This window comes from Nematolebias whitei, chromosome 3, assembly GCF_014905685.2.
Source record: "Nematolebias whitei isolate Nwh7 chromosome 3, NemWhi1, whole genome shotgun sequence".
Taxonomy (NCBI): Eukaryota; Metazoa; Chordata; class Actinopteri; order Cyprinodontiformes; family Rivulidae; genus Nematolebias; species Nematolebias whitei.
Window position 1 is genome coordinate 14,526,182 of NC_056500.1, and position 24,981 is coordinate 14,551,162.

At 39.0% G+C, this 24,981-nt stretch overlaps 2 protein-coding genes across 2 annotated transcripts; both read left to right on the top strand.

The window, feature by feature from the left end:
- Positions 1–7,485: 7,485 nt before the first annotated feature.
- Positions 7,486–11,151, top strand: klhl26 (kelch-like family member 26). The gene is made up of 3 exons (XM_037674554.1): positions 7,486–7,523; positions 8,495–8,677; positions 9,525–11,151. The coding sequence occupies exons 2-3, from the start codon at positions 8,496–8,498 to the stop codon at positions 11,104–11,106; spliced, it is 1,764 nt and encodes a 587-aa protein (XP_037530482.1). The 5' UTR covers positions 7,486–7,523; position 8,495; the 3' UTR covers positions 11,107–11,151.
- A 2,071-nt stretch (positions 11,152–13,222) lies between these two features.
- On the top strand, positions 13,223–24,897 carry crtc1b (CREB regulated transcription coactivator 1b). Its single transcript, XM_037674556.1, has 14 exons — positions 13,223–13,386; positions 16,557–16,673; positions 17,152–17,277; positions 17,689–17,750; positions 17,993–18,087; positions 18,570–18,655; positions 18,728–18,771; positions 19,700–19,923; positions 21,435–21,586; positions 21,716–21,946; positions 22,090–22,176; positions 23,317–23,403; positions 23,485–23,659; positions 24,599–24,897. Exons 1-14 carry the CDS (start codon positions 13,261–13,263, stop codon positions 24,808–24,810), a joined length of 1,824 nt encoding a protein of 607 aa, XP_037530484.1. The 5' UTR covers positions 13,223–13,260; the 3' UTR covers positions 24,811–24,897.
- Positions 24,898–24,981: the final 84 nt, after the last annotated feature.

Consider the following 24,981-nt stretch of genomic DNA (forward strand, 5'->3'; position numbering starts at 1 on the left):
TTTTCTCCTGTAACTCAGTTTTGTTATTTTGCACAAAAATTAAATGCAAATAAGAGTCTGGCCCTTGGTCGCCCAGTGTGAAATGGAACACGAGAGCAAAAACAAAACTAAACACGATGGTTGTGAAAATCAGTCATGAGCCTGTTGAGAACTGCCTGACAGGAAGTGGTCAAAAGAAAGAAAAAAAATTGACCTTAAAAAAGGTTGCTCCTGCAAGGTGAAAAACCAGATTACTCATTACCAGAGACTTTGTTCAGCTTTTGATTTGTCGGGCTCAGACTAAAGTGTGTTGTGCCTTTTGGTGAGAAGTGCTGACAGACATTTCCACTGCAGCTCAAATTCTCAGCAGAGTCAAAAATCTCTGTTGTTTCTCATTTTGGGGCCTTGTTCAGAAGAGTAAATTAAAAGAGCCTTGGTGTGTCATACTGCAGACAGATACAGTGTTTATCTCTCACCACATCAAGATAAAAACTTTTTAGTTTTGACCACAGAAGAAAGGCACGTGATAACTTGTGGTTAATATCTGTATGTGTAATTACACTGAGGGTTAAATTTTTTTCATACATTAAAACAAGAATATAAAAGTTATTATTACCTTATTAAATAAAAACAATAAAAATAAAAAAAGTCACAATTCTAAATGTCAGCATACACTGTAATGCACTATTTTTAAATGTATTGTGTGCTTCTCTTCTTTTACTTAATTTTACATATTGTTTTTCTGTTGCAGGATATTCATAGAAAACTATAAGTTATTTATCATTAAGTTTCTTTAAAGGAGAATGATTGAAACTTTTTTGTTGTTATGATTGAGCCTACAAACCTTTTTTTCTTTTTTATCATTAAGTTGCAGCAGTTGGAATGAAATACAGATTTATTTTACATGTAACAACTCTTTTCACAAATCATGCCTTTTGTGGCAGGAGAATACGGCTTGTCATGTCTCAAAAATCAAAACCGAAGAGTAGTCTGTGAAAAAAGATACATACAGAGCTGGTTTCATGGCACAAATTCTGGCTAGACCACATGGGTTCATATCTCCAACTATTTGATGAGTTTTTTATTGAGGAGGTTTTGCAGGGTGCTGCTCTTGGGGGGAGGCTTTGGTAAACTCCAAGACTCCAAGAGTTTTACTTAAAACTTCCACATTAGGACAGCGCAAGTTGATTTGAGCAGCACCATTTATACAGGCGGTTCAAAGTGCTTTAAAAGTGCATTTCAATTACATTAAAAGAAAAAATTACAATAATAAAAAGAAGATCAATTTAAAAATTACATTTCACTTCCATGAAAAGCTGTAACTGATGAAGACCTTTCAGGGTCTTATACAAAGAATACAAGGTTTTTAAAATCCAACTGGGGCCAGTCAGTGTTGGACTGGGACAATAATCCAGGCTGGAAATTTGATACCATCCAAGGTGACCACCACCCAATTCACGTAAACCACAAAGACTAAGTTGAGCGCACTTTGAATGCATGGCAGGGGCAGTTCTAGGATCTGACGTTTAGGGTGGCTTAGCCCTCAGTAGCTATGTTTACATGCACAAAATTCTTTTATCGGATTGAAATATATTCGGATTAAATATTCTAAATGTGTCGTTTACATGGGCACAATCCGTTCATGACGAGCATTTACATCCAGCGGGCTTTTATTCAGAATGCGCAGAGTGATAAACTTTCCTTAAAAAAAAACACAGAAGAAGTTCTACTTCCATGATGAATGTAAACAAACCTGAGAGCCCAAAATGGACCTGCAACAGGTTTTAATGATGGTGGAGACATTTCCCTGATTGAGCTACAGATAATACAGATCATTTTGAGCTCTTTCAAAGTTTTTAGTAGAAATGTTGTGTAGCTCGCAGACCAATTTTGCTTCCCCGACATATTAGCATCTAGCCAGGCAGAAATACGTGAGGTTGACATAGGTCGCACATGCGCAGTCGGGTCAGTTTTCCACGATCAGAATAAAATGATCAGATTAAGTGGTTACATGCACACCATTCAGATTATGAATCTGCATAAACCACCCCTCTCATTTGGATTACAAATTCATTTGGATCGAGCTGAATCAGCTCAGAATAATTCAAATAGGGCGTTTACATGACACATTTTTATTCTGAATGGCTGTTTAATCTGATTGTTTATGTCCATGTAAACATAGCTAGTGTTGACAATGGCTCTTGGCTTGAACAGCGTAATGGCCATTAGTGTCAGAAGCATTTGTAAAGGGGGTGGGGGACATTGGTGGTGGTGGTGGTGGTGGTGGGGGGGGTCTGGGGGTCCTACCTCAGAAAAGTAAATGCCATTTCCTGCATTCTGATGTATTTTAATGAGTTTTTAAACATCTATGTTTACCTACATTGCACTTCATTCACTATGCACCACAAGAAGTAGAGCTAAGCTAGCAGTGTGCAATACAGATGCACTAGCTAAGATACAGGCACAGCGCTCAGCTGTACATAAGCCTAATAAACGCTTTGTACAAAATCACTTTAGTGTTAACTGATCATAATAAACAAAGACTAAATTCATGCAATCGGAAGTTGCAACATATCAACATTTAAAACACACAAAACAAAGCACAACTAGCTTTAAGCATTAACCTTTAAATTACAATTATGACAAAAAATGAAGGATTTACTGGCATTTACCTTCGTACAGACAAACATGTGTGGTACTTCCTGTTTATCATTGTTGTATTCAGGTGCTAATAGCTGTTGGTCAGGCTATTCTTGTTAACTCTAAAATAGTTATTGAATAGTTTACGTATGTAGGTAAAACTATGATAAACAAGCCATTAAAACCAGATATACCAGAATACAGGAAATGGCATCTATTTTATTCAAAATTTTCTGGGGGAGGACCCCCAGACCCCCCCCCCCCCCCCCCCCCCCCCCCCCCACAAACACACACATACACACACATTACAAATGCTTCTGACACCAGACGCCTCCGCATTGTTCAAGCCAAGAGCCATTGCCAGCATTGGGGGTTAAGCAGCTCCATAAAGGCATCTTCTGGAATTGCCTCTGATGTAAGTTATAATACATTATTTTAATAATGATAGGTTTTGATCTAAAGTAGGCCACTCTGAGGCATGAAACTCCAGTGTTGAAAATGAGTCCCACTCCGGCCCCGGCTGGATTGATCGACAGGTGGCGTCGAGGATCCAACTTGTGCAAAGAAGACAAAGAAAAAAAATCATAGATTTTACTGGCCTGTTTAAGAATGTCATCATTTATTCTATTTTGATTCCAAAATTATTCAATATTTTGGTGAGGTTTGAGGAATAAACTTCCTTTTATAATCCTAATGATGTTTTTTTTTCCCCCAGGGGTGATTAGTTAAAATTTAGGGGTGCTTGAGCACATTTATCTGTTTAACTTGTCATTTTATTGTGTTCTAATGGATTTTTTAATTCACTATTGTGTGCCTAGCTTTGTAACTTTATTTTTATACTTTATCTTACTATTTATTACTGATGTTCAGCACTTTGTTTCAGCTGTGGCTGGTGTTAAAGCCCTTCATAAATAAAGTTGATTAATTTTTTTCTGTTTTTCTGCATTGAGATGGAGGAAATGAAGTGTCCAGGGGGCATTCTTACTAGATGCCTGAACCACCTCAACTGGCTCCTTTTGATGTGAAAGAATACCAGATAACTGAACTTCTCACCCTATCTTTAAGGGAGTCCAGCCACCCTGCAGCATAAACTCATTTAGAACATCCTGATGCATGCTCAATAATCCAGGTAGAAAAATGTAAAGAAGTTCAATCTGGTCCTCTGGACATTCAAATTCACATTTTGAATGACCAGAGGACCAGATTGAACTTTTTTAGATAATTTAGAACACATTTTATCCACAGTATCATTATTTTGGTCACCACCCAAAGTTCATCACCATGAGTGTAGGAATGCAGACTGACAAGTAAACAGAGTGCTTCACCTTGCAGCTCAGCTCCTTTTTTATTACAATGGACCAGCCCAGAGTCTGCAATATTTTACTGCGGAAGTTGTGCCAATCTATTCATTGATCTCCTGCTCTATATTTCATAGAGGTAACATGTAACATTAATTATAAGTGGCCCAAGAATGGCGCCTTGAGGAACCCCACGTGACTCCCAAATGAAACACAGTACTCCCTTGTTTGTCTAGTAAGATATGAACCAATTCACAAGTCTCATACAGTCACAGGACTCCGCCTTGACTGGAGTCAACCCAGCTCAAGATTGCGCCCACAGCTAATCAACATTAGCCAGCACAAAAATTGCGACAACTCAGTCAATTCTTTTAGATGTTGAGCTAAAATGTTATGTTGTAGTAGCTGAAAGTAATTGTGCATGCGCGTAGCCAGGGGGGGTTCGGGGGGTTCGAACGAACCGCCCACTTTGCCAATGAAGTCCCACCTACAACTCCCGCGAGATATAGAACTGCGAGGTGAAGACGACGTTCACTCTGTCCTGGCTTGGAAGGCAACACGGTGGATTCAAACGGTAAAATTACATTGTGGTTTTTGTTTATGTTGTTAGAGTTAAGGAGTGGTACTGTGCCTTTAAGAGGATGACGTCTTTCATTCTTCTTCGGTGTTTTTTTTTTTTTTTTGTGTATGTTCGGGCGGGACTCGGGAGTACCGAAGTGTTCGTTCGTGTTTGGGATGAGTTCTGAATAGAAGACTGGACACACACGCTATTCCCCTCTCAGTGTGTTGCTCTTTCTCCACTCACAACCGCCTATTTGGTAACACAGATTTACCTCACACAGCAGTGTTTTAACTAGCTAGCTAATTAGCTTGTTTACACATTTGAAGTTATGTGTACCACCGCCAATGAACCAATCAGAGTAGTCCTACAGGTCCACTTTTTCTTCAAACGAACCGCCCCTCATAAAATCCTGGCTACGCCTATGTTGTGCCACCACATAGACATCTTGAGGTAGACATCTTGTGGTATGAAAATGTGCAGTCTTATTTTTAATGTTTGAATATAACAGTTTCAGCTCCATCATTTTTCAATATAAAACAATGTTTTTTTTTAAACTGTGGTGTGATAAGGCGGAGGGCGATATGCAAGCCTTCGAGAAATGCTAACCCTGTTGTAATTATATATTGTTTTAATCTTTATTGAAAGAATACAAAACAGTACAATAAAATGCAGTATACAGCAATGAAATAACAGCCGTCAGGGGGTTACAAATATTGAGACAATACTTTATAACAACATATTACATAAATACATAGAGAGCACATAAGGTGCAAGTTTTAATGGCCTTTGTATTGGTGGGATATTTAATAGTTTTGATATATTGTTTGACCTCATTTTCAAAAATGGAGATAAGTGTTTTTTTTTTATTAGTGTAACAACATTTGTGAATATGCCATTTGGCTAGGTATATATAATAAGATTAATAATATAGATTTTTTTATATATTTTTTTATCCATTGGTTAATCAATAAAGTCAAACAATACATGTTCAAAGCAAAGGAAAAGATCTTGTTCAATAAAAGTAGAAATCAAAATGCAAATACTTTTCCAAAATTGAGTCGAGAAGGGGCAAGACCAAAATAAATGAAAAACTTTGTTTGGGTTTCCTTCACAAATAGAGCTAATTATATTTATCCTTGTTAAACCGTTGTAAATAGATTTCTGGATGGGTAAAATCTGTGAATAATTTTAAATGATACTTCTCTTACTTTATTATTTATCATGTATCTAGTTGGTAAAGTCCAAATCCTTTCCAATCAAGGTTATTAATAAAGGCGTTCCAATAAGGATTCAAGGATTCAAGGTTCTTTATTTGTCATTCACACCTCATGTGGTACATGTGGTGGAGCGAAATTGTGTACACAGGATCCCAGTTACATCCAACAATAAAATGTAAAAGAAAAACAGTAATAAGATCTAAGATATGAACTAAGAAAAACATCAACTAAATATATATTAAGCACTAATAGCATAAAAACATTACGTCGAACAGCAGCACGAACATGAGTCTGTGTGAGCAGATGTGCACGAATGAACACAGCAACATGATGTGATTTTTTTTTTCACAGTCAAGTCAAGTCAGATTTATTTATAGAGCACATTTAAAACAGAAACTGTTACCAAAGTGCTTAACAAAAATATCACAACAGCAAATAAAAAGTAGCAAGATATATTTACAGCACATGGAATAAAAATATAAAACCAAAAACATAATTAGAAACAATGAAATACTAAATCAGATCACGTTGTGTCAAAAGTCAAGGAAATAATAACAAAAAGCATAAACTCAGTCAGAAACATTGAAATACTAAATCAGATCTGATGACCTTGTGTTAAATAGGAATAATATCAAAAGCATAAACAGAATCAGCATCAGTGATTATCCTGGTTAGATATTCATGAGTCTAACAGCCTCAGGGTAGAAGCTGTTCCTCAGTCTAGTGGTTCTACACTTAATGCTCCTTAACCTCCTTCCTGAGAGGAGCGGGGCAAAAAGTGTGCGTGCTGGGTGAGTGGGGTCCTTCATGATGCAGTTGGCCCTCTTCCTGCATCTAGAGGTGAAGATGTCTGTGATGGTGGGGAGACTGACTCCAACAGACTTCTGTGCAGCCTTCACCACTCTCTGCAAAGCTTTTCTTTCTGCAGCTGTGCAGCCTCCATGCCACATGTTGATGCTGGAGCACAGGTAAGGTACTAGGTACCATATATGGAGTTGACACAACATCTTTCTGAAATAGTGAGCGTATACAATGGTTGCTATTACGAGTTGAAGAGAAGCAGATTTGACCAATTTCAAGTTTGGTTGGATCAAAAGGTAATAGTGTTGGATTCTGTCCTGCTGTATTTCTAAGTAAAATAATTACTCCAGTAGGGATTGCATTTATTACAATATTAAATTTGCTAATAGGGATCATAATGTTATATTTTATGACACATTCTTGATATGACATCAATGATCCATCAGAGTTGGGCAACTGACGAGCTAAAACTATGTTGTGAGTAAACCAGTTAGGGTAAAATAAGGATTTGTTTTTATGTTAGATGCCTTTATTGTTCCAAATATAATATCTGTGTGGGGAGAAATTATGCTTGTAAATCAATGACCAAGAGAGAAGCATCTGTTTATGACAACTGGATAGTTTTGAGGGGACTTTTTCAACATTATAACTGCAAAATAAAAATAAATAATTATGTTAGATATGCTTGCCTATAGTCAAACGGAAACGTGATTTGTGATGACGTAAGTCTGGCGCCACCTAGCGATCAAGTGGCGGCTGTGCAGCGGATGGAGGGTTTGGACGTACACAGCAGAGAGGTCACCACGGTGCTCACCCGCAGGACCTCAAACAGCTCCTCAGTTAGCTGTTTGCTATTTGTCCCTGGGCTTCAGGCTGTTTTTCAAACTTTAAAAGCCCCGTGAACCGCCCCGTCATGCCGGTGTTTTCTTTATAACATCCCTGAAAATGCTCCATGAGTATTGGTCGGTGCTAGAAGATGGCGGAGTCGGATGGTGGCGATTTTGCTCCGAAACATTTGCAGAGCAGGTGGGTGTGCCTGAGCTTCTTCAAGATGTATTTCATTATACCGATGTCTCCGACGCGGCAGCGTCCTCGGCTCTTTAACCACCCCGAGAGGGCGTCTCGCGGCGCTGCTTTTCAACGCAGGAAACACCGAGGCTTGCTTTGTTCAGGCCTCCGGACACCGGGTCAACGTCAGCCTTGAACGGAATATTTCTTTGTTGAACTAAAATAAACTTTTTACAGTAAATTTACCCTTTGTGAGATTAAGATTATGTTTTGTTAGATGCGATAATAAACAACAAAAAATATGTAAAATATGCAAAGTAAGATTATCGGCACGAATAAGGTTGAGTTTCTGCACTGAAATAAGTCATTATTTTTCTTTAATTGTAAATGCAAGATACGTTTAACTGGTTGCTATTATCAGGTAATATAAGTGCATTTGAATATGAGTGTGATACAAATGTTATTTTTTTAATTTTGAAAACTGGAAATCGAGTTAGGATCTTGTGAAATCATTTATTTCCAAAACGACTCCATTGTCATTTACCTCTGTATGGCCTGTTTACTCTCAGATCTTGCATTATAAAATACATTGATCTAACAATACTCTTCCATCCTCTGACCTTCTGTCTTGCAGATGCATTTTCATCTTTACGTGCAGCGATAAAGTGCCCAAAAAGCTTTCTCCTTGTATTTGTGTCCTTGCTATGTATAGACACATTCTCACTAATGTAAAGGCTCTGCACACTAAATGCATTTCCAACTGACTGAATAACAAATTGCGTTAAATGTTCATTTGCTGGTCATCAGATACTCTTCCCCACGCATTGGCACCCTGCATAACACATTTATCCGTGGATAACTTCTAAATATAACGGGAAATGGATTGGATTTTGTGGAAATAAGGGAGAATATATGTCTAGTTTGGTCAGACAAAAAAGAAAATGCGTCATAAAACATGAGTTGTTATGAGAGCTTTCTTTTCTTTCCAGTATGGCTAACAAGAACAGCACCCTGCGCTGTACTTTCTCCGCTCCGACCCACAGTGCCACACTCCTCCAGGGCTTGTCGGTTTTACGGGCTCAAGGTCTGCTGCTTGACGTGGTGCTGGCTGTCAATGAGGAGCACTTCCAGGTCCATAAAGCAGTGCTGGCCGCTTGTAGTGATTATTTCAGGTTAGTCTTCAGCACAAGACCTGAAGATGTCCATTTATATTTTGAACTGGAAGCACTTAGCGCTTTCTCTTCTCAAGAGTAACTGAATTAAATCAATAATACATTAGAAAAGCACTGAATGCTTTCAGCTTGTTGTAAACATGTTTAAGTTTACACTGCTCTGTATTTTATGTTTTAAACAAAATCGACAACACAGAAAAGCAGTACTGAATATAATTTTACATAATACATACAAAGTGTGATTTGTATGAATAGTTTTAAAAAATGGAGACTGAGAAGTAGGGGTGCACGATAAATCGTCCGTCTGATTTATCGGCACCGATTTCCTTAATTTTCGGAAATCGTCCGATACTTACATGAGAAATCGATTTTTACCAATTTTTTTGTTTTTAGTTTTAACAACAATTGTCTGAACTTCATTTATATTTCAGAGCACTACCTCATGGCCAGTTAAAGCAAGTTTGTATTGTTTCTAGGATATTGTTCAAGGGTATGTTTTTCAACAAAATAATATTGGAAAATTGAAGGTGCATTGTCACCTTTTAACACCGGACAGTGTCGATTATAAAACAAAATCGGTATTGGCCAAAATCAGAATCGGCAGGTCAGACTTTTTAGAAATCGGTGATCGGCCAGAAAATTTGCAATCGGTGCACCCCTACTGAGAAGGCTTTAAATCGTCATTTATTAAACAAATAGAAAAATGTGACATAATGCAACACAGAATGCTTATTTGTGGTGCTACAAACATTCTGACATGATCATGAAAGAGAATTTATGTTTTTGTTTTGAAGAAGTTTTCGAAGAGTTGTAAACTAACTAGTCTTTCCATCCTCTTGTGTTTCAGGGCTATGTTTACAGGAGGTATGAGGGAGTCCAACCAAGATACCATTGAGCTGAAGGGTTTGTCTGCTCGAGGGCTGAAACATATCATCGACTTTGCTTACAGTGCAGAAGTCACTTTAGACCTGGACTGCATTCAGGATGTCCTTGGAGCTGCCGTGTTTCTGCAGATGGTTCCTGTCGTGGATCTCTGTGAGGAGTTCCTTAAGTCGGCAATGAGTGTCGAGACCTGCCTGCACATAGGGCAGATGGCCACTACGTTCAGCTTGTCTTCCCTCAAAGAGTCAGTCGATGCCTTCACCTTTCGTCACTTCCTCCAGATCGCAGAGGAGGAGGACTTTCTGCACATTCCCAAGGAGCGCCTCGTCTTCTTCCTTAAAAGCAACAAACTAAAGAACTGTAACGAGATTGACCTCTTCCACGCCGTGATCAGGTGGCTCCGGCACGACGAGTCTCGCCGGGTTCAGGCTAGCAGCGTCCTCTGCCACGTGCGCTTTCCGCTCATGCGCTCCTCGGAGTTGGTGGACAGTGTTCAGACAGTGGACATCATGGTGGAGGACGTGCTGTGTCGTCAGTATCTCCTCGAAGCCTTCAATTATCAGATCCTTCCCTTCCGACAGCATGAAATGCAGTCCCCACGGACGCTCATTCGCTCTGACACTATTTCACTCATCACATTTGGTGGGACACCATACACTGACAACGACCGCACTGTGAGCACCAAGGTGTACTATCTCCCCGATGCCGCTTCCCGCCAGTTCAAAGAGCTAACTGAAATGGAGGCGGGCTGCAGCCATGCTTGTGTTGCTGTACTTGACAACTTTGTGTATGTTGTAGGCGGACAGCACTTACAATACCGCAGTGGGGAGGGGGCGGTCGACAGCTGCTTCCGCTATGATCCACACCTGAACCAGTGGCTGCGCATCCAATCCATGCAGGAGGCCCGCATCCAGTTTCAGCTCAATGTGCTGCAGGGACAACTTTATGTCACAGGAGGGCGCAATCGTTCAGGCAGCCTGTCATCTGTGGAGCGCTACTGTCCAAGAAAGAACGAGTGGTTTTACGTTGAACCGTTAAAACGCAGGATTTGGGGTCACGCTGGTACTTCCTGTGGAGAAAAGCTGTACATCTCAGGAGGTTACGGCATCGCGTTAGACGACAAGAAAACACTTCACTGCTACGACCCAACATCAGATCAATGGGATTTTAAAGCCCCCATGAATGAACCTAGAGTGCTGCACACCATGATCAGCACCCCACGTCGTGTTTACGCTCTGGGCGGTCGAATGGACCACGTGGATCGCTGTTTTGACGTGCTGGCAGTTGAGTATTACATTCCAGAAAACGACCAGTGGACTACCGTCAGTCCTATGAGAGCAGGGCAGTCCGAGGCGGGCTGCTGCTTACTGGACACAAAGATTTATATCATAGGAGGCTACAACTGGCACCTGAATAATGTCACAAGCATTGTCCAGGTGTACAACACAGAGACAGACGAGTGGGAAAGGGATTTGCACTTTCCAGAATCATTTGCTGGCATTGCTTGTACACCAGTTATACTTCCTCAAAATACCATACAACGTTAAGCATCTGACCTTCACTGTGAAAACTTTGATTCCAGCTGCTCTTTGTGAGCCGACCATTGACTCAACTGAAGGTGTGAAAATCATAAATGCATGTTTACGTCCACATGGACAAATGACTCACATTACTCAGTTTTGTTCATTTCCAGCCTTGTTTTGGAACGCATGTGTATTAAGTTTTTTTTTAATGAAAACTGACAGGTTTTTATTTAATGAGTAACTGTTGAGCAGCAAATGGCTATATTTGATTGGAAAAAGTGTTTTTCAGTCTAATTTAAAGCTTGAATGGGTTATTCATCTATTATTGCATAATTTGTAATATTATGGTTTATTGAACCAGAAGTGAACTGGCTCAAGAATGTCTTGTTTATAGCACTTTCTTTTATAAAAGTTAAAAGTTTATCTTTAAGTGTTTTATTTATCAATCAAGGGCTTTTAAGTTATATAGCACAAATGGATTTTGTTCTATCATTTCATCATGGTTAGTGCTTCTTACAGGTTCAGCATATAAAAAAATTAATATCTTGATTTTACCGTTGCTTTTTTAATTTAATTTGTATTATTCACATCGCTAAATTGTACTGTGTATGTCACCACAGATTTATTAATCAATAAGCCACATATCAACACTTAATAACTGCACAAAAAATGAGCATTGAATGTGTTATTGGTTTGAATGAAACATTATGCTGTTAAGAGTTATTTTTAGTCTTGATAATGTCCGTGTTTCTTGAACTGAACACTTGAAACTTTTTTTTTTCTTAAAGTCAAATCAGTGTGGACCTCTTAAGGCAGCTACATAATTAATGTCTGTGTTTTTAATGGAAAATAAGCTTTATTTTGTGTTGAAATTAACCAAAATTTAACATTACTGAACAAAATTTAGAACAAACTTTTAATTTTAATACCTACAAATCCCAAAGGCGTCTTTGCCCCACTTGTGTATTTTTTCCCATTTTCTTTTGTTTTGTTCAGTGTATTTTGTCAAACATTTAATATTTATTTTTGATCAACCTATTGAGGTTTACCTGATGCACATATATTTTTTTCCTTTTGAATATGACCTACATGATGGTGACCATTTTCCTCTTCCAAAATGTTTTTTGTCTGTCTGCCTTTATGTGTCTTGTTCTACCTGTACTATGAAAGCACAATATATTGTTGAAGTGCAATACAACAAAAATCTGTACTCAGTGGGGAATGTATACTATTTGTGTCACTTTATTTTTCATTAAAGGTGTAATATGCTTAAAAATGAAACCTGTTGGAGTGTATTTTTTGTCTTTGTTTGGTGGAATGACATACTTTGAGACTAACGTGCCACATGGGATTAAAAACTATTAACACGTTACAAAAGGCATGACTGTTCAGCAAAGCTTCTGCCTGAAATAGGTTCACCTGTAACAATTGTTATAATCTTAATGTTCTTTTTTTGGTTACATTTTCTAATTAAAGGTGCTACTGAAACAAATTGGTAACTGTGAAGTTTAGGCTCTTGTTTGGGGTGAGGAGGGCTTGCCTTTAATCTGTTGGTATTTTTTCTCACACCTTGAACAATCATTTTGTTTCATGTATAAGCAGAAACCTTGTTTGATGCAAAGACATTTTCAGTTCCCAGAATCTAAAAGGACTTTTTTAAAAAGAGAATGCGTGCATTTCATTAGCGAATTCAGTTAGGATTAGGAAATATTTAAAGTTGTGTTTTTGGCTAAGTATGACGCTCTCTTGCTCGTTGCAAAATTTGCAACAACAAATACATCTATTGTTGCAGTTTTAGAAAAGTTATGTTATTTAATGTTAAAAATGGCAATGCAGGTGTTGTAGTTAACATAAAACGTGCAAAGCTGCACTGTATTTAATTTATCAGGTCACTTTCTACCTGGACAATGTTTTCTGGCTGATGATTTTATTCCACTAGATGTGAATACCCTTTTTATGTATTTCTTTATGCTACTATTTATAACAGGCATCTAGGGCACACGATTCCCCCTGTGGTGAGTCTTATTTTATCTGGAGCTCACCCTGCCTCAAACTCTGGCAACAGTGGGAGCAGAGAGCGGCAACATCAATAGGCACGTTGAGCGGACGTCGTGACGACAACCGCAGGCCCTCGCGCTGCGCGTAGCGTAACATTCCATTGAGAAGAAGAGGGGAAAGATGGCGTCCTCTAATAATCCTCGCAAATTTAGCGAAAAAATCGCTTTGCATAACCAGAAGCAGGCGGAAGAGACGGCCGCCTTCGAGGAGGTGATGAAGGACCTGAACATCACCAGAGCCGCGCGGGTAAGCGCTCTCGCAGCCTGGCTGTTTACATTCGGCGAGCTGCTGTGTGGCACTGCGGAGATACAGAAACATTAGGTTGATAAATTGTTTAAAGTTCTCGTTAACGTCCTCGACTGCAACAGTTCGACATGGACAGGTTTCCAATTATGAACGCGCACGCTTGTGTTTATTTATTATTTATTTTTCGAATACGAGTGCAACGTTAATTAGCTTTTGGCTAGCTCGCTGTGAATATGTGCACCTGTTTCTCGCTCTGCTGTCTGGGTCTGCTCCGAGCTGCCACAGCACGCTGTCGTTTGTTTACGGGCGCACGAATCACTGCATAACATGTATGAGGCAGTCGGCAGCTAGACAGCGAACCCTGACTGAGATCTCTGGCAGGGCTGAGGCAGCTTTGGTTAGCCAATCAAACGTTAACCAGCTTCACAAGCCGTGGATTCCCTCCGCCCCCGGTGTTGTGCTGAGAAAAGTACCCCTGTCCCAGGAAACGCGTTTCAAGGCAGCCGTGTTCCTTTATCATGAGTGAAAGTGATAAATGATATATTTACTATTTTTTTCTCTCTATTTTAACGACTTAGTTATTTGCAATAATTTCATTTTGAGATATAATAATCAAGTGATGTACATTTATTACAGTAAATCGACAAGGGCTGCACAATATTTAGCAAATTTATCATCATTGTAATATCAGTCAATATCAGGGTTGTAAATATATTTCAAGTACCATGCCTTTTTCTTTCTGCATGCTAATAATAGATGCTGGAAAATGCCCCCACAGCTAAACAACATTAGCCAGCACAAAAATGGCTACACGGTTACCAATGGTTAAACTCGAAAATAAACCACAATGGGGAATTTTTCTAAATGTAATTTCAAATTTTCTATTTCAAATGCTTCAAAAATGATGCATAGTTTGTTTTTAATAATTTAATAATATGATAATAATATTCAGTGATTTATTTCATGACCTGGCGACAAGTATGCTTGTTTATTGTTTAAAAACTCAATTCTTGTTTGTCTAGAATTATGACATTGGCCATTTCAGTCCGATATTTTAGAAGGGAAAAGCCTGACCTTTAAAATGAAGCCAAACTTATATGAAGGGATTTCCCAAGGCAGCAGGCAGAGAAAAAAAAGTACAATTTCTTAGGAAATTATTAAGAATACAAGAGAGAGTTATTTCTGAAGATTTACCTGAAAATTACAATTTAAAGTTAGATTAGGACGGATATTTGGTATTTTATGTACTGGGATTGCTAGATGGTGGCTTTATGGACTACTTTTTGTGCAAATCTCCATTTCTTCAAAAATCTATATTTTCACTTATTTTGCTATGCAGCCTGTGCACATTCTGACACATTTTGCCATATCTGTTCAATCCAGTAGACTTTCACTGGTTTAGATGATAGTGATGACTGAAGAGAAAATGTTGATTTATTGCAATTGATACAATCATTGCAACATTAAACAGTAAAGATGGATGGGAAAGGTGAAGCACAAACACCTGTCTCCACCCTCATCTGTCCCACTCTGGGTCCTAGAGCAAGGAAGGCCCTTAACCCACATCATCTTCTCCCCTGGGCACCCTAGATGGCAGCTCCCTGCTCCACACAGTGGTTGTGGTAGCTCGGTGGTCTGCGGTTGCGTCACGAAGGGCATCTAGCATAAAAAACAATTTCCAAGTCTTTGCGTGAGTTAGTTCACTGTGGTGACCCCTGAGGAAGGGAGCAGCCAAAAGAAAAGGAAAGTTTAAAAAAATCACACATTGCGGCTTTTTCTAATATTGTGTAGCCCTACTACACGGAGCTTTTTAGTTGGTCTCGGTAAAGCAAGTGAATTTTGTAGTTGTATGTATTTTTTTTTCCTATAAAAAAATAAGGGGTGTACTTCTGGCACCAAAAATGTCACTCGTGCATATATAACAATAATATTTCATCAATATTCATATGAGCTATATAAATAAAATTGACATTTCAATTATGCCCTTAAGGGTACTGAAAATCGGGAGAACCTACGTGCTTTTGGTTTTGTAGTAACTTTATAAGTGAAAACAAGTGCCTTGAAATGTGCTTCCAGTGATGGGGGTGGTTTTCACAGCAGGGTGTTAATTTATTTAATTTTTTAACTGTTTCATCCATGACAGCTGATCCAAACAATAATAAGATTTACACATATTTTAACTGTAATTCAGTGCCTCATGTTGTTTTTATTTATTTAATTGCATGTAAAGATACACAATTTAAAAAAATCCTTTTTATTTTGTATGTACTATGGATTATTTTTAACTTAAGTAAACTTTAATATAGATAGTTACTTTTCTCCCTCACAATGTAAGAGACTAGTGCACGGGAAAGCCGAGTAAGAAAGTGGTCCATTTCATTATTTTGATGGGAGTCTATTACAAGTCTATTACTTGTCTATTACAAGACCCTGGCAGAAATGGCCATAGACACGAGCCACTTCATTCCTCTCAGCTATAAGCACATGTTTAAAATAAGAAGGTTTAATTGAGCAGGAAGCGCCGCCAACATACAAACTAAATAAATAAACTGACTGAGTCACCTCTTTGAGCCATAATGATGCCAGGAAGTGTTTTTGTTAATTGTTGATTTGTTTGCTGGAAATGATGCACACACATTAGGTTACAGTACACCAGTCTAAGTTGTACTGTTGTTTACTGCAGGAAAAGAAAATAATAAACGACACAGTTTTATGGTGTTTGCCTGATTTCCTTGTGTTGCCATACAGACTTCCATCTGTTACGTTACTTCCGATCATCATCAGTGTGATTGCAGTTGTCCTTGGTGTGCAAGCATTACTGTTGTTTTTAATTACATACATGACTTTGTGGCCAAGTTTTGTATTAAGACACAAAGTTAATGAAACTGCCTTGTGTGTTACATAAAAAAAAGTCAATTTGTAATTACACCAGTCATCAATCAGGTCTCATTCACATCAGCTGGTTTATTATTCAAGTAACTTTTCGTAACATTGTCATTGTCTGCCTCTTCATTGTTCATAAAAGCCTCATTTGACTGCTGTGTCATGTTACATCTTTCAGTTAATAAATTCATTAATCATTGTAGACATCATCATTCATTTTTAGCATTCTTCTTTATGTATCGGATCAGTCATTCTCTCATGCTTTCATGCAATTTTACTTTGCACAGTTGCAGTTACAGAAGACCCAGTATTTGCAACTAGGGCAGAATCGTGGACAGTACTATGGAGGCTCACTGCCCAATGTCAATCAGATTGGAAATGGCAACATTGACCTGCCTTTTCAGGTGAGCCCTTAGCCTCTTGGCAATGGTTTGTTGCAGATCAGTGTATTCCTGTCAGCTGTTGGTGAATGTTGGACACACATGGGTTATAGGTGTTTTAAATATTGTTGAAAATTTAGATCAAAACAGGCTCTATACATTTCTTTAGAGGGTTTGCTGGCTTTTCTTCGGCTGTGATAACAGTAGGACATAGCTGCAAATTCCACCAAGTTTTATTAAGGCTTACTAGTGACAGAAGAGACATTTTACAGGTTTTCCTTTTCTTTAGCATTCTAATTTATTTCTGCAAATTTTAAATTACACCATTGCTTGTCATGGCTTTCCATCTTTAAATACATTTGCCAACTCAAACATCAATATGGGGGGCCCATGGCTTGACTCATTTTGAAGTGAACACATTTGCACCATTTTTCCTAATAATGAGTTTGGCTCTGCGTATTAGTGCTTTTCTAGCCTGATTCATCTGGTGTGTTCACTCTAGAACTCTGTGCTGGATACCAGTCGGACAAATAGACACCACGGGCTGGTGGACCGCGTTTACCGTGACCGGAACCGCATCACATCTCCTCACCGCCGCCCTCTGTCAGTTGACAAACACGGTCGCCAAATATCCTTTCTGATGAACGATGTGCTAATCCTAATGTTTTATGTTGGGTGTTGCTTTGGTGGAATTTTAATAATAATAATAAAAAACAGCTTCATATCTGTTTCTAGAGATTCTCCATCCCAGTATTTTTTTTGTCAGAGTTATGTGATATGACACGTTAGTCAGGGACTATTTTCAGATCAAATCTGACCAGATTGTGACAATTTTTTGTCTTTGAGTTTTTATTTGCATCAGTAGAGGTAAATACAGTTGAAAGAAAAAATGACAGACGAGGAACACTAGTATTAGCTGATTTAAACTACTTTGACTGATCAGGTGTTAGAATAGATCATCCAAGAGAGGAATGAAAATAAAGATTATCAATGATTATTTTTTTTAAATCTCTGCTTTATTACCCTTGACTAGATTCACATTGATAGCTGTCCTTACAGCTCAGTTTACCTCTCCCCACCGCCAGACACTAGCTGGAGAAGGTGAGCCATCTCGTTGGTCCATTTGCCAATACTACAACCAGCGCACACACTTTCCTCACTTCCAAAACTTAAATGAAACAACTTTGAACCGACTGGTTGATATAGAAACGTCAAAGCCCGACAGCCACATACTGAGCAGCATGATGACAAATATGGTTCAGTAACAGCACTATGATCTCCGATGCTTGAAAGTTAGCTGCTAGAACATTTTGCTAACATCTCATCTTTTTTAACACACGCAGGACAAATTCAGACTCCGCCTTACACCAGAGCGCCATGAACCCGAAGCCCCAGGAGATGTTTTCAGGGGGATCACAGGAGCTGCAGCCTAAACGAGGTGAAGAGGCATCCAGTTACAAAGACACAGAGACTCTTTTATTTATTCATGTGCACTGTGCAAATCCAGCCAGCAAACAGTGAATGACATAAAAGGGTTGATGTCACATACAGGCAGATTCTACTGCGTGGTGAAATATTTATAGTGTAAATGGATACTGATCTGCAAAGAAGTGTTTCAGCATGCTAGCCCTGCACTCAGCAGGCCGTGGAGACATTTCTGAATAAAGCTCATTTACCTAGAGAGCATAATCGATAAACAACCGATTATTTATTGATTGTGCCTTTTTTGTGTGATGCTTTAATACAGTGAAGTCAAGATTAGCTGGTTTCCATTCAGTCTGTCTAGTGGTCACCTTGCTATTTTTAGACTTGAAGGAATCTGGTGCACAGCAGTACTATTTTCAGCTTGACTGGCTCAAATATTGATGACTCTTTTCTTTCCAATAATTTGAATTCTTTGTCTTGTGTTTTTCTGATTAGTGCTGCTGCTATCGGTGCCTGGGACAGAAAATTCAGAGTCTGATACAGACAAGGATGCTCAGAAACAGCTGTGGGATGACAAAAAGGTACAAATGAGGGACTGCAAAGTGTACTCATCAGTATGTGAATTGTGGCTCATGTTTACATTATCTTCTCAGGATGACGCATCAAAGCCTAATGCATGTGATGTCCCAGGAATCAAGTGAGGTTTTTTTTGTTTGTTTAAAGTTTAATTATTCATTAAAGTGAAATGTCAATGAAGAATAGCAGCCTGTAGGCAGCAAGGTTGAACAAAGATCGCTGTTTGGTGTACTGCAAAGCATATATCACCAGTTACAGTGGTGATAGACCAAAAGGGATTTATAATTCCCCCCAACATAAGACAAACTATAATGATTTCATCAAATTAATATAACTAACAAGTGGCTGGATGAGGTGTCATTTTCATCTCAACAGAACTAGCACCTGAATTAATAATTTTATTATTCCACTGCATTCAATATTTCACAGTGGTATTGATCACCAGGAAATGCAGTCATCAAAAACAAAAAAAACAACAACAAATAAATAAAAACTGTCGTACGCTTTTCTATTCCATTAGCATTTTTAAATGTAGGTGAATTGGCGTTTTTCAAGATCAGCTCAAACTGCAATCACATATTCTGTAAAGTTTAAAATACATCAATATATACTTTTTTTATATAATCTTTGTCAGAGCACATGATTAGTTTCCTAATTTAGAGAATACTTTAAGATATAATGAAGCTGCAGATTTTTAAAGTACGGTATATCTCAGACAGTTTAGACCATATCAATAACATTTGCCAGCATGTATTTGTTTCTGTTTTCAATTTAGGATTATATAAGACCATAAACACATTTTCAAGGTGGTCAGTTTCTTCAGTTTTGAATTTTATTTATTTATTTGTTGCAGGAGCCAGCACCTAATAATAAATTAGCAAAGGCTTATTTGTTTCTTAGCTTGTAAATGTTTTTTTTTTAACTCCTGAAATCAACCAAGACAATATCATAATTAATTCTGAAATAACATAGCTAAATTGATTGTATTGTTCAGAAGCTTTTTTTTTAATGACTGAACAATTGTTTATTTTCTTTTTTTGTCTGTTTAGTATATTTCCATCACCAGACCAGGAGTTGAATCCATCTGTAGTTCCAGCTGCTCACAACACTGGTGGTTCTCTGCCAGACCTGACTAACATCCAGTTCCCACCTCCGCTTTCCACTCCACTCGACCCTGAGGACACCGTGTCCTTCCCCTCGCTTAACTCCGCCAACAGCACGGGCAGCCTGACCACAAACCTCACCCACCTGGGCATCAGTGCTGCCAGCCATGGTAAAAACCAGTCTTTCATGTGTAAAAGTTGCAGCAGATTTAGTTTTATTCAGTAGAACAAGTAGTAGTAGAATTCAGTAGAACTTTTATCTGAGGCACAAATGATTACAAAATAAAATGTGTACAGCACAATATCAATATTCTCAAAATGTTATTAACAGGATACAATAAGATGCTGTCCTGCATTTTCTTTACTTTCTGAACACTCAGCTTTTCTGAGCTTCTGGTCAGTTCGGCCCGACAACATAAGTCACACGCTGCCCATCGTTTTAGAATCTGACTCACCGGATGTCATCTTCTGCTCTTGAGCTGACTCCGAAGGAAACTCTCCTCTTTGTTGACTTCCTGATTTTTATGTTATAATTTCTTCTTTACTACTGAAGGTAAGATTTTATGCTCCTGCTGGGTTAGGGCTCATGTGGGTTTCTTGTTTACAAGCGATGGTAGAAAGGAGCAGGAAATGGACCGACAAATTGAGCTATGGCGTGCACATAACAGACACATGCAGCAGATGGCTGAGCAAGCTATATACTGTAATTGAAACGCTGAAGACGTTTATATTTTGGATTTATGATAGCAAGGGTTCTGCTCTTTGGCATCGGCGGGGCTCTGTTTTATCAACTGGAAGAAGACATCGGCAGCAGTTTCGGCCATGGCAAAGCTTCCGAGTCTGTGTTTGTTACGTGCTATGAGGACTCAAAATCAGTTGATTAACGAGCTAAACTGTAAGATGGAGGCGATTTGTGAGAATAGCAGGCCACCTGTGGCTTCTAGGACTCAACAGCATGTGGGATCAACCTTGAGGAGGCTCATAAAATAAATCAGTGAAGTGGAATACCCATAAATCTGGTCATTTTGGACTGAGAAAGTTCCAGCAGGACTCAAGGCTGACAAGAAAAACAGTCTGCCTGAAGAAAATCAACAATTGTGACTTATCTGAATCTGACTCTCCCATTTGGCCTCGGATACGAGCCGACTATAAAATTTCTCCGGTTCTGCCGGTTGACCAACATCTCATCAGGACAATGGCCTGTCTATCTGAAAGTGCTCATGGACAAATCTCAACGTTTTGATGTCAAATGCATATGTAATGTGTTTATAAATGTGCTTTCCGGGAGAGATTTTTTGATGTCTCAAATCGTGTCCTGATTGGACAAGATGTGAAGAGATCTTTTTTTGAAATACCACTATCCACCCTCATGGTTTTTGCCTTTTTCTATCTAAAAGTATTCTGATAAAGAATAAGGGGCCACGCTATGATAGCAGCAGCAACGTGCACTCCGCCCATCTTTCAGACGACTGCACGAACATAATTTCACTGTATCCCGGTAAAATGATAATAAAGCTCATTCTGATTCTGAAAATAAATTAATTATTAGAAATTTTCTTCCATTAATATGTGGTTGCAATCGTTTGCTCATTATTTGTCTCCTATCTTTTACACCTCTGAGTAGAAGTTGATTCTGACTGACACAAGAAAATCAGTCATGTTTGTATTAATTTCTTCTCAGGGATCCCCACTTCCTCTCAGCCTACCATGACTGTAACGGCTCAGCGCAGACAGCCTCCTGTGGTACCGCTCACCCTCACCTCCGAACTCCACCTCCAACAGTCTCCACAGCAGCTCTCACCCACCCTCTCCTCACCCATTAACATCACACAGGTGAATATATGCCTGAAGGATCACTTTTTTTTTGTCCCGAGTTGCCTTCATCACAGTAAGAGATTCAGTTAAAATGTTGTTTTTTGAAAAATGAACACGTCTTACTAATTTGTGTGCATCGTTGTGCAGATTGTGCAAGCTGAGACGCTAACCCTGGAACAGCAGCTTGCCCAGTATCCCCTGTTCAACCACCTGACGCCTCAGGCCCAGGCACAGCTCCTGAGTGATCTTCAGAAGCAGCAGGCTCTCCCACAGGGCATTCAGCTTATTGCTTTGCCAACCCCGGCCTCATCTGGGACAGCCACAGCAAGCAGCCCGTCTCCAGACAGCCAGACCACCGCCAGCATGAGTATCAGCTCGGTATGAAAGTTGGAAATGAAGTTAATTAAATACTTGGAACCATTCTGCTTTTGAACCTCTGTGCATTTTACTTCTTTGTTTTGGAGATTGTTAGTAAAAGTGAATGATTATTAGTGCAAAGTTAACCCTCTTCCCTCCAACAGTACCGCAATCAGACTGGCTCACCAGCCACTCAGTCTCCAACCTCCCCAGTCTCCAATCAAGGATTCTCCCCAGGAGGCTCGCCTCAAGTAAGAGCCCACCCACTGACCTCACTGCTGTTCCAAGAGGGTCTTGGGTCCTGAGGGAATGCTAACTGTAGATAGTTAGACTCACTGAAATTGACACTGGACTTGCAACTGACGACACTAAGCGAGGTTTTTGTCAGCCATCTTGTGAAGATCTTTGTGTATCATTCTGTACTGTTTTTTCGTGGAAGCCGCACATTGTTAGTGCCTTATGCATGCTCTATGTATGTTGCGTCATCGGTTCTTAAGCACCTAGAAAAAATGTTTTTTTTAGTTTATTATAGTTTTTCTTTACTTCTGTCATCAGGCTGCCCATCATTCTCATCTATCCACAGTTATCCACTCATGGTGCCATCAGCTGCACTTTTCATTTCCTCATTAATGCTGTTACTGTTCACTGTGTGCATGGCTTGATGATGGAAGCTATGACTGTTTATGGGTTTTAAAATGTTAACTGGTTTGAGTTTACATTTGCTATTTACTCAACAACAAACATAACTTTCTCCTAAGAAGAGTTTTGTCACACGTTTAGTCGAAATATGGCATCAAATTATTAAATAATGACTCCACCACTTTATAATCATTCACACAGGGTTGATCGTGTTCAATTGTGCTTTTTTTTTTCCCACTGTAACAACATTATTAAGGGAAACACTTGGGCAGTAATTTGACATATGACTAATGCTGGCATTTTCCACCACCTCCGTTATTGACTTTCTCTGTTAAGTCTTGTTTACTTGAGAGGTGGTGAGTTAAGTGTTCTCATGATTATAACACAAACAGTAATGTAGAGTAACAAATCAGTTCCCCTGCAGTAAGCAAATTTGTTTCTTCATGTACAGAGCTGCTGTTGTCAAGAGTTTCTCTGCACCTCATGTTCATACTTTCACTTCATGTTGTTTTGTTGTTCTAATTTGGTTAAAAACATCAAAACCCTAATAAACAGTTTTTTTTTTCATAGATGGTCATTCATTTAAGATATTGTTTTTTATTAAGACCACAGCAGCAGCCCTGATTCTGAAAAGCCTTTGCTTTTAATTCATAGCTCTTTTATGTTTTAGTTTTTCTACTGCTAAAATGTTTGCTTCTAGACCTAAATGCTTTGCAGTTTTGATTTTTGTCACTATTTTTTTAATCCTTCAGCACATTCCTGTGGTGGGCAGCATTTTTGGTGACTCCTTTTATGATCAGCAGCTGGCATCGAGGCAGACCAACGCTCTTTCTCATCAGGTGACTACGCTAAAGCAATAAGGGCAAATATGTTTTCCTCCAATTGTTTCTGACTCTACCCCTTTGCATTTTTTTTTTCAGCTCGAGCAGTTCAACATGATCGAAAGTCCCATCAGCTCCTCCAGCCTGTACAACCAGTGCTCCACCCTCAACTACACACAGGCAGCCATGATGGGCCTCACTGGGAGCAGCCTACAGGACTCACAGCAGCTCAACTACAGCAACCATGGCAACATCCCAAACATCATCTTAACAGGTAGCTGCACCACCGGATCCTTTGGATGCACTGTCTTGGCATCTTCACACAACAGTCTTCTGGGTTTTTTTAAGCAGAATTTAACACGACTCCTCAGATGCACATTATATGTGCATATATATGCCTTTGTTTTATATTTGTTATTGAAGTATTCTTTGTCACAGGTCACATTGTGTCAAACTATGATAACTACAGATTGTAAAGGCCTACAATTCCACAAAAGAAATGCATATTTCTTGCCACCTTTCATGCCAGTGTTTTAGACTATGTTTTGAAAGGACGAAGTTATAGCCATATTAGTTAAAGCTTGAATATGAAGTTATGCAAAGTGTTCTGTGTAATGATCTCATATGATTTGCTAATGTTTGGAGTTTTTGTTGGGACTGACCCTCAGCTACCACCACACTAAGGTTTACAATATCTGTAAAAGTCACTGAGTTATAGTAATTTTTGTGTTGGCTAAGGTTGATTAGCTGTGGTGGTCATCTTAAATTGGGTTAGCTCTAATGTTAATTAGTTGAATGTCAACTAATGATTACTTTCTAAAAGTTTCACTAAACTTTGATCTCGTGAGATATTTTGCTAATGATAACAAATGAAAACTCATAGAGACAGGGGCAAAAAACATAAAAAAATATTGATGTGAACAAATAGATGATGATCTATTGATTTTGAGACACAAGAAGCATCAGTTTTATGCCAATTATTATTTTTTTAATTAAAATTGCATGTTTTTTTTTTCACCTTAGAGTAAGACTATGTGCTTTATTTCCTACAACTAAAAATGCATTTTATGAAGACTAAACTTTTCCCTATCCAAATTGTTCTCAGATACTATTTAAAACTAACATTACATCTTTATATATATTTTTAAAGGTACTGATCTGATTGTTGTTGGGCTTGCCTGAGTTTTAGTTTCTCAGATGTCACGTTCCTCAGTCACAGGTGAATCTCCGCCAAGTCTCTCCAAAGAGCTGACCAACTCTCTGGCCGGCGTTGGTGATGTCAGCTTTGACGCAGACTCTCAGTTTCCTCTTGACGAGTTGAAGATTGACCCGCTCACTCTGGATGGACTGCACATGCTCAACGACCCTGACATGGTGCTGACTGACCCTGCCACCGAGGACACGTTCAGGATGGACAGGCTGTAACGTGATGAGCTGACTGAGGTTCGGAGCAAAGTGAGAGGAAAGGGGGGAAAAAAAAACACTTAACTTGTGAATGAAGAGAAATAAAGGGCAGGATGAACCCTCTCCCTTGTTGCATGGCTGTCCAGGTGTTTGACCCTTCGAAATGAATCTCCACCGTAAAACGACGGGTGA